The 10284-nt window shown below is 39.7% G+C and overlaps 1 protein-coding gene across 1 annotated transcript; it reads left to right on the top strand.

Moving 5' to 3' along the window:
* The first annotated feature begins 3637 nt into the window (after window positions 1-3637).
* Window positions 3638-10284, top strand: LOC137721525 (probable serine/threonine protein kinase IRE). The gene is made up of 16 exons (XM_068460619.1): window positions 3638-4080; window positions 4210-4277; window positions 4436-4612; window positions 4694-6016; window positions 6220-6392; window positions 6600-6849; window positions 7006-7098; window positions 7184-7324; window positions 7458-7550; window positions 7748-8035; window positions 8743-8831; window positions 8959-9010; window positions 9091-9147; window positions 9236-9394; window positions 9647-9727; window positions 9825-10284. Exons 1-16 carry the CDS (start codon window positions 3654-3656, stop codon window positions 9912-9914), a joined length of 3561 nt encoding a protein of 1186 aa, XP_068316720.1. The 5' UTR covers window positions 3638-3653; the 3' UTR covers window positions 9915-10284.

Raw genomic sequence — 10284 nt, forward strand, 5'->3', positions numbered from 1 at the left:
TTCTATATGCTACAAAATCCATGTTGATGTGTAAGAAAACATGGTACTCCAACATTGCCCGAGCAACGCCAGTGCAAAATCCCTACGGCTGTTAGGGCGGCTACGCTTGACATTGTTTCCTACAAGATGAGCACTTCAGCTCCCTCAATTTCATTCCTTGTGTTGCTGCTTCAGAACTCAATGTTCACGACAGCGGCTGTTCACTATACCTCCTCTCCCAACTTCATTTTGTCGCAAAGACAGGTAATATCAGGAACTATTCTTCCATTACAATCCCTCAAAATCCCAGCACCCACAAGACTGTTCAACAACAGCGGATCCTGTCGTTAACGACATTGGATCCTCATGACACAGCTTCTGCCATATCGTTGCGGCAAAACATCTGGTGTACAAGTAGCTATAATAACCTGCAATAATGTACACTTATAAGCTGTGAAAACAAACTTGTACACCATACGAAGGGTACTATTACTAATAATGGTCACATTCTTGATTTGAGGTACTTCTGAAGCTCAACGATGTTCAAATGGGGTTACATTAAAAGCATCATGTCAAATATATTCAAGTTCAATCACGCCATCGTATAAAACCGATGATAGGAAAATAACATACTCAAAAAGGTTTGAAGGTCTTTCCGCTAAATAAAAAATACCCTCGTCCCTCAGAAGTGTTGGTAATCCTGCCGAAAATTAGAAAAAAAAGTTGCATTTTGAATTTATGATAAGGAAGAGAAAGTGATATAGCTTGTATGTCAGAAGGTATTCTTAGAGTACCGTTCTTGAAAGCAAAGAATGGAGAGCGTGTTGAACCTTATGAAACTTTAGCCTCATGGTTGATGGATTGCGCGAAGGAGAAAAACTACAGACAAAAACAACAACCTGTGCACCAAACTAGAGTTAAATCGCAGTTGATGAATATTCATGAAATAATCGATCCCACAAAGTTTAGCCGGAGCTCCCGCGGTTATGACCTCTGTCTTTGTGGGTGACGATGTTTTCAAATGCGTAGGTACTACAAACAATTCACAGGAGAAGGTTGAAGGAATCATGCTTATAAGTTGGTGGGAATATTAGACCTCAATGCTTGTAATGTGTTGTACCAAGTTAACTAACAGAACTTGGATAGTGAGGGTGAAATGTACAATTTAGTTGGATGTTAAATGGCCTTCCAATTACCACTTTTGCAACATCAAAGGCCCAAATTAGGTGATCAAAATTCAAATTCCTTGAGCAAACCTCGCCTTATTTTGCAGTAAGTTATAAGTTTTGTTTTTTTTTGGACATGATAATATTCAAAATGATAATAGCCATTTTCTAATGTGTTCGGGTTGCGGGCTGGGCTGCAATAATGTTTTATTAAGTGGGCCAGGCCGGCTTGACCCATTTCATCTCTAGGTTTGATGTCGTTGTAAGAATCCTAAGATTATGAGATGGAAAATTGATATAGCTTATTAGCATCATCAAAACTTATGTTATTACCATCATTACTTGCATTTTTACCATTTAGGTAGATTGGTACATTGTAAATTGTACATTGGTAGGTGAGTTCTGTTTTTTATGCTTTTTCAACTGAAGATGTTGTTAGGTGTCTCATCATGCTTCCGATGGATAAATGGGAAAAAATAAAAGTAAAAATGAGGTGGATGAGTTTGCGGAGGAGGAGGAAGATGAGTCGACGACAACGTCAATACAGGTTTTCAGGCCCGAGCTTGGTCCAGACTCAGAGGAATTACAAGTGCGAGACTTGTGACAACGTGTTTTGATCTTATCAAGCGTTTGGCTGACGTTGAACGAGTCATAAGAAGAAAAAAAAAAAAAAAAAAAAAACAAAACTTGCGTTATTACTTGCATTTTTACCATCTAGGTAGATTGGTACATCGTACATTGTACATTGGTACGTGAGTTCTATTTTTGATACTTTTTCAACTGAAGATGTTGTCAGGTGTCTTATCATGCTCTCGATGGATAAATGGAAAAAGATAAAAGTAAAAATGGGGTGGATTAGTGCTTGAAGGAGGAGGAGAATGAGTTCGACGACAGCGTCGATTAGGGTTTTCCGGCTTGAGCTTGGTCCAGACTTAGGGCAAGTACAAGTGCAAGACTTGTGACAAAGTGTTTTGATCTTATCACGCGCTTGGCAGACACAAAGCGAGTCACAAGAAAATCATCAAAACTTACGTTATTACATCATTACTTGCATTTTTACCATCTAGGTAGATATATTGTACATTGTACATTGGTAGGTGAGTTCTATTTATGATGCTTTTTCAACTGAAGATGTTGTTAGGTGTCTTATCATCCTCTCGGTGAATAAATAGAAATAGATAAAAGTATAACATGGGGTGGTTAAGTCCTTGGAGGAGGAGGAGGAGGATGAGTCCGACAACGGCGTCAGTTAGGGTTTTCGGGGCCGAGCTATGTTCTGGACTTAGGGGAAGTACAAGTGCTAGACTTGTGACAAAGTGTTTCAATCTTATCAAGCGCTCAACAAACACAAAGCGAGTCATAAGAAAATCATCAAAAACCCAAGTGTTTGATGACTATGAAGAGGAAGAAGATAAAATATTTTGAGGATGATGATGAACAAGATGGTAACTTGGCAGGGCCACAAGCTGGGTTAATGTTTTATTAAATGGGTTAGGTCAGCCTGACCCACTTGATACCTAGGTTTGACGTAGTTTTCGTTTTAAGAATCTCAAGACTATGAGATGGAAAAATCGCTATAGTTGCTTGTCGGGATTCCACCATTCAATGTTGAAATTCCAAAATTTACCTCAACAAGTTGGTTGGTCAGAAAGATCGGAAAGGTGAAGTTGCAATGAAGATCATTTCGTGAAAGCATGATAAAGTTCATGAGACTCCATATCAAATGGTTGGAATGACGATATGCAATGGCCCAATGGCGGAGGGTGGAAACGACATCAACTTTTTGGTCAAACGACGCTGCCTTTATATTTCGATCAAATGATGCTGTTACTTTTTTTAATTTTTTATATTTTATATTTTATAATTTTTATATCAAAAGCAACATGGTGGTTTTTTTTGGTTCAAAAACGATGACACATTTCAGTCTGGACGGATCCTTGTCTACACACATGCATACACACACACACACAGATATATGACATTTCATCAAATTAACCAATAACTTATTGTACCATAAAACGGTTGGTAGATTCTTCAAACTCAAAACATGGATACATTCTCTTCTTTAAAACCATAAAAAAAATTAAAATAATAGATATTAGTCTCAATAACATCATAAATATATTATACAAAATTTAACCATAAATACATACATACGCCAAATATAACGTTTTCAATGTGCAGGGCCACGGGCTGGGATAATGTTTTGTTAAACGGGTTGGGTCGGCCCGATCCGCTTGATACCACGTGCGAATATGACGTTTCGTCCATATGTGCGAATATACATCCTTACTTACGCTAGTCCTCACCGCAGGCGAACCCGCCCGAGATACATGTTTAGCGGGAAGCATGTTTCAAACCCCCGCAACCGATTCGTGTCGATCTCTAACGCCCTCTCTCTCCTTCCCGCGAGATAATCTCCCCACAGCAACCTCTCCCTCTCTCTCTCTGTCTCTCACAATCCCATGACGAATCCGGACCCGAATCCAAACCCGAACCGTCGTATCTATGTCGAGCCCTCCTCCACCTTCCTCAAACCCGCCGCCGATTTCCAACTCCGACGAAACAGCAGACCTCGGAACGACGTCGTCTGTCTCCTCTCCCTCCAGAGCCAAGCTCCTTAAGATCCCTCCCATCCCGATTCGGCGAAGCCCTAGTCAGACGATCCACGAAGACAAAGAATTCGAAGAGGAATTCGAAGAGGGATACGAAGACGACGAGGAAGATGAGGACGATGATCGTGCGGAGGGCAGAGCAGACGCCGCGCCGATCGTATTGGCGTCGTCGCTCGGCCTCAATCACATTCGGACTCGATCGGCTCCCTCGCCTCTTCGATTCTCTTCCTCCGTCTGCGCGCCGTTGAATTTCGGCGACGAATCGAGTAGGGTGAAGTACACCGTCAAACCAAAACCTAAACACGTGCCCTTACAACCAGGTGTGTGTATATATATATATGTATGTATATATTTTTAATTTATATTAATTTTTTGGGAAATCTTGATTGAGTTTCATCAGATACATTTAAGTGTATTGTTTAAAGTTTTAATTTGCGATTTCTTTATAGCTAAATCTGTGCAGTGGAATCAATCAAAATCGCTCAGAAATGCATCACTACTCAATCCAGTGTTGGAGGTAAGGAAATTTTAAGTGAATTATGTGTGTGTGTGTGTGTGTGTGTATACATATATTATATAATTACGTATATACATGCACACTTAGTTCGTTGGAGAAATGTTGGTAGCTCACAAGCTTGACAATGCTGTTGTTTGTGTGTAATGTATATATTGTAGGGTAGTCATGCAGCCTTTTCAAAGGAAATGCAGTCACCGCGTTTTCAGGCAATACTGCGTGTCACGAGTGGAAGAAAGAAGAGAGTACCTGAAATTAAGAGTTTCTCTCATGAGCTCAACTCCAAAGGAGTTCGACCATTTCCTGTGTGGAAGTCTCGTGCATTTGGGCATATGGAGGTAATACTATTGCCTTGCCCTGGCTTATATTTTTTGTTTGGCCAATCTCATAAATTATCCGGCTACTATAAATTCTTTTAGGAGATTATGGTGGCGGTCAAGGCAAGATTTGAGAAGTTAAAGGAAGAGGTTGACTTTGATTTAGGTGCATTTGCTGGTGATTTGGTCGGAATGCTTGAAAAGCCGACACAGTCTCATCCTGAATGGAAAGAGAACTTTGAGGATTTGTTGGTTATTGCTCGGAGGTGTGCAAAGATGTCTCCTGGTGAATTTTGGGTCAAGTGTGAAGGCATTGTTCAGAATTTGGATGACCGGCGTCAAGAGATACCAATGGGGGCCCTCAAACAAGCCCACACCCGTCTTCTTTTTATTCTCACTCGGTGCACACGGCTAGTGCAGTTCCAGAAAGAGAGTGGCTATGAGGAAGAGCACATTCTCAGTCTTCATCAGCTCAGTGATCTTGGAGTTTATCCAGAACAAGTTGTGGAGGCTACACAGCAGAGCTATAGTGGTTCACTGGGTGGGAAGGAAGTGAATGAGAAGCAAGTGAGGAAGCCTCGTGAGCAGGAAAAAATTTGTGGAGTTGAGGAGGTGGAGGTTGGTACTGCCAAAAGCGTTGAATCTACTGGCAGCTATAGGATGTCATCTTGGAAAAAACTTCCCTCTGCTGCTGAGAAAAATCAGAAAGGCAATGATGTTGCTGACACACCATCAAAGGAAAAGTCAGATCGTTTGCATGCCAAAGATGACACAAAAACTTGTGGTGACTACAGTACTGAACATCTGGATACTTCATCATGCCATCTTGAACACTCAGAGGTGCCTGCAAGTGCACAAACTGTTTCTTGGGGAATATGGATGGACCAGCAGAATGTTGCATACGAAAATTTGATGATCTGTCGCATATGTGAGGTTGAAATTCCAACTGTACATGTAGAGGAACACTCTCAAATATGTACAATTGCTGATAGGTGTGATTTGAAGGGTTTAACTGTGAATGAAAGACTTGAAAGAGTTGCTGAAGCTCTTGAAAGGATAATGGAATCTTGGACACCAAAAGGCATTGAAACTCGAGGAAATTTTGATGTTGCAAGAGTGTATCCATCACAGATGCATGAGGATTCAGATGAGTTGTCACCAAAGAGAATTGACTTGTCTCGGTTCTCCGAAAGCATTCTTGATTGCATTCCTGATGTTGACAACTCTTTTGTTATGGAAGATCTGAATGTTTTGCCTGACATCTCATGTGATGCACATTCTGCTTTGATACGTGAACAAGGCACCAGAACCTTGTCAGCAGGTAGTTCGACACCAAGATCACCATTACAAACACCAAGAACCAGTCATCTTGAAATGCTGCTGAGTGGAGGGAGAGCAATACCGGAACTTGAGAGTTCTCAGCAGGTGTCCCACTTCTACTTTTCTTCTGACCGGAAATTGTGCTTTTACTTCTTTTTCTCTTAAATGTGAAGTTCGTATACTTTGTTTTAAGTTTCTATTGTTGCTCTGCAACTTAAAGTCTGTTGAATGCATTTCTGGGGGAACTGGGTATTTGTAGATGCCTGCTCCCTTGATGTTCGTATTTTAATTAGACCATGGATGGACAGATACACAAGCTACTGTACATCGCTCGTTCTGTCGCAAATGTTAGCAATTGTGACTACACTGCATTGGAGTATATGCTTGAACGACTGGAAGACCTAAAATATGCTATCCAGGACAGGAAGGTGGATGCACTCGTTGTAGAGACTTTTGGAAGGCGTATTGAAAAATTATTGCAGTGAGTGGAAGCCTATTTTTATTACAGATATCTTGTGCTTTGTACACGTGAATTCCCTCATAAGATTTTCTTGATTTGAGCATCAACAAAATTGTATAATTTTTAGCTTCTCTGGAAGTCTTTTTTTCCTATTTCTTCAAATGGTTGGTTAATTATTTAAAGTCTAATCAAAGCATCTCTGATTAATTATAATTCTGAAATTTACAGGGAAAAATATGTACACCTTTGTGGGCAGATAGAAGATGAAAAATTGGATTCATCAAATGGTATGGCTGATGAAGAAAGTTCAGTGGAAGATGAAGCAGTTCGTAGTCTGCGTGTCAGCCCCATCAATCCATGTTCTAAGGATCGAACTTCTATTGAAGATTTTGAGATAATAAAACCAATAAGCAGGGGTGCATTTGGACGAGTTTTTCTTGCCAGAAAAAGAGCGACTGGTGACTTATTTGCTATAAAGGTCTGTTTGATTCTGTGTTTTAAGAGAATTAGTGCACATTGTTCCTTTTGGACCTTCATGTGGAAAAAAATGGATCAAAATGATGGCCATGGAATCCATCTTTTGATTGCAAGTTAATGTTTCAAGACATTCTGATATGGTGGTACATTTCTGCAGGTATTAAAGAAGGCTGATATGATCCGTAAAAATGCCGTTGAGAGTATTTTGGCAGAGCGTAACATCCTTATATTGGTTCGCAATCCCTTTGTGGTGAGTGGGTCCCCATGTTTTTTTTACTTTGAGAATGCATTGCATGTCGAAAGACTTTCTAACATGTACTTCCGATGATGAACAGGTCCGATTTTTCTATTCTTTCACATGCAGGGAAAATCTTTATCTGGTCATGGAGTACTTAAATGGTGGAGATCTTTACTCTTTATTGAGAAATCTAGGCTGCTTGGACGAAGATATGGCCCGCGTATATATTGCAGAAGTTGTAAGGGATTTACTAATTCTTCTTTTCTTTTCCAATCGCCGGATTCACTTTCTCATTTCTCTCTCTAAAAGTTTCTCATTGATGGTATGACAGCATAAGTAATCTTTTTTTTTCTTTCTTTTTCTTCTTAAAGGTTCTTGCTTTGGAGTATTTGCATTCATTAAATGTTATCCATAGAGACTTGAAACCAGACAACCTGTTGATTGGTCAAGATGGTCATATCAAGGTCAATATTTTGCGGTCTCGGTTCTTTAATGTTTGTTTTTTTGTTTATACTGTTGGAGATAAGTTTGGGCATAGTATAAGCCTTCTGGCATTATATCATGTACCTGCTGTTAATTTTTCTATGCATCATTTGTGTAGGTTCTGCCATATGGAATTTACTTGTCACTTTTCACAAATGTCTAATCCCTTATGTTACAGTTGACAGATTTTGGGCTCTCCAAGGTTGGTCTAATCAGCAGCACTGATGACTTATCAGGTCCATCAGTTAGTGGTACTGGTTTTGTTCCAGATGATGAACCAAAATCTGAGTCTTCATCAGAAAGGGCGCAGCGCCAAAAACATTCAATCGTTGGGACCCCTGATTATTTGGCACCTGAAATACTTCTTGGCATGGGGCATAGTGCAACTGCTGATTGGTGGTCTGTGGGGGTTATTCTTTTTGAGGTGCTTGTCGGTATTCCACCATTCAATGCAGAACATCCACAGGTATGCAGTCTAATTATGGCCGGCATAAAGTTATCTTGGTTTTGGACTATTGCATACAATAGAAGACTGATTTTTTTCTTCCATCTTTACTGAATGCAGTCATTCTCTGTCATCATATCTCAATTGTCCCCAATATTTTATGTACTCCATCTGAAGCACTTGTCATTGTGAAAATGAGGTGTTCATGTCTAGAACAAGAATATATACATACAGACAGACATGCATACATGCGTATGTGATATGTATACACGTCTTCTCTCCTAGGGTTCTTAAACAAGGTTCTGTTTCTCAGTAGTTAAAACTTATATGGACAACTAAGATGTACAATGGTGGGGAATATTTCATCTCAATCATCCATATATAAAATTTTTTCTATTAAGAGTTTGTTCCTGAAGTTTTTCGGGTGAATTTAATTATTGTTCAGAAAAGATTAAGTTCAACTCTGCATGACATTGTATTGAATTTGTCTCTATTCTGGTTGTACGTTTCTTTGAATATTCTCTGCAATAGGGTAATTATGTTTAGCATTGGTCCAACTGTTTCATGGAACCGAGATAAGGTGCAGTTTTTCTTCTATGCGATTTAGTTTCCTTAACATCTGAATGGATTATTTGATCCTTTTCCGTGAATGGTATCATTTCAAATATCATATGATAGTCACGAGTGAGCAGTTTGATGTTGTAACTTATAGATCCTACTTATTGCAGCAAATTTTCAACAATATAATAAACAGAGATATCCCCTGGCCAAAGGTACCCGAGGAGATGAGCCCTGAAGCATACGATTTGATTGACAAGTAAGAATGTTTGCATTTTCTGGATGAATTAGTTACAATGCTGTTTTGAATTCCTTCTTATGCCGGACTTGTTAATATGCCTTTATATTTAGTCTTTATCTTATATTTCTTCCGCACTCCTTGTCAGACTGCTGACCGACAACCCAGTTCAAAGACTTGGAGCAACAGGTACTAGGGAGGTAATTTGCTGACTACCTTTGACTACAGTTCATTTGCAAGTTACAATGCTGATAAAATTCAGTGTTGGGACCTCTGGCAGGTGAAGCAACATCCTTTTTTCAAGGATATTAGCTGGGATACTCTTGCGAGGCAGAAGGTCAATTCAAGTTAAACTTGTTTTAAGTTTTTCAATGATTTTTGCCATTTATATGTGATAGACAAGAGGGTACCATCATTGGCTGCAGGCTATGTTCATACCATCAACCGATGCACACGATACAAGTTATTTCATGAGCCGATACATATGGAATCCAGAAGATGATCATGTTAATGGTGCCAGTGACTTTGATGACATGACTGAAACATGCAGCAGCGGTTCATGTAGCAACATACAAGACGAAGATGTATGTATGCTCCTTTTTTCTTTATGCACATAGAGCTGTTAGGATCATCCATAACTCTTACTGCATCTAAGTTGATATAGAATTATATGGATGTACCAAAGATCTGAAGTCTACCCGAAAGCCGCTAACAATTTGACTTTGATTCATAAATGTTTAGTGGCACAATCACCCATCTCATCCAAAATTTGACCCTGGTTCATTCCAGTGGGATTATTATCTTAGCTACCTGACTAGTATACGTCTGTGATTCAGGGGGATGAATGTGGTAGTTTGGCGGACTTCAGTGCGCCAAACCTTGACGTGCAGTACTCTTTTAGTAATTTTTCATTCAAGGTAAGGCCTAATAACCTACACAGCTCTTTCTGGATTCACTGTGTTATTCTGCAGTCTGTTATCATTAGCATTATTAATGTGTTATTTGCGTTCTCAGAACTTATCGCAGCTTGCTTCAATCAATTATGATCTTCTTGTGAAGAACACCAAGGAGTCACCGGATGCCTCCAAGTCATCTGTACCGTGACAAGACCGTTTTTCTTTAACCCTTCAACAAATCACTATGCACTGCCCTACTGCTCCAAGCTTACTGTCCCTTCAAATGTGGGTTTTCGGATAGAAGTCTTCAACGTGAATAGTCCAGGAAGCGCGGCATCCACTCAGCGAATAGCGGTTGTTCTTCCTGAATGCAGAGGTAGGCTGCTATTGAATCAGGCTTAGTTAATCTCACTTAACTGTTTCGGTACTTTTTTTAGATGTTTCGGTCTTGATCGTGTGATGGCGTTTCTTGTACATATCTTTCTCAGTAGAAAATTTTGTACCCTTCTCTAATATTAGTGAGCTGTTCAAAATCGGCGGGGTAAAAAAATCAGACTTAGATTCATGGTTCTCTTGGA

The sequence above is a fragment of the Pyrus communis genome, chromosome 16 (assembly GCF_963583255.1).
Source record: "Pyrus communis chromosome 16, drPyrComm1.1, whole genome shotgun sequence".
Classification (NCBI taxonomy): domain Eukaryota; kingdom Viridiplantae; phylum Streptophyta; class Magnoliopsida; order Rosales; family Rosaceae; genus Pyrus; species Pyrus communis.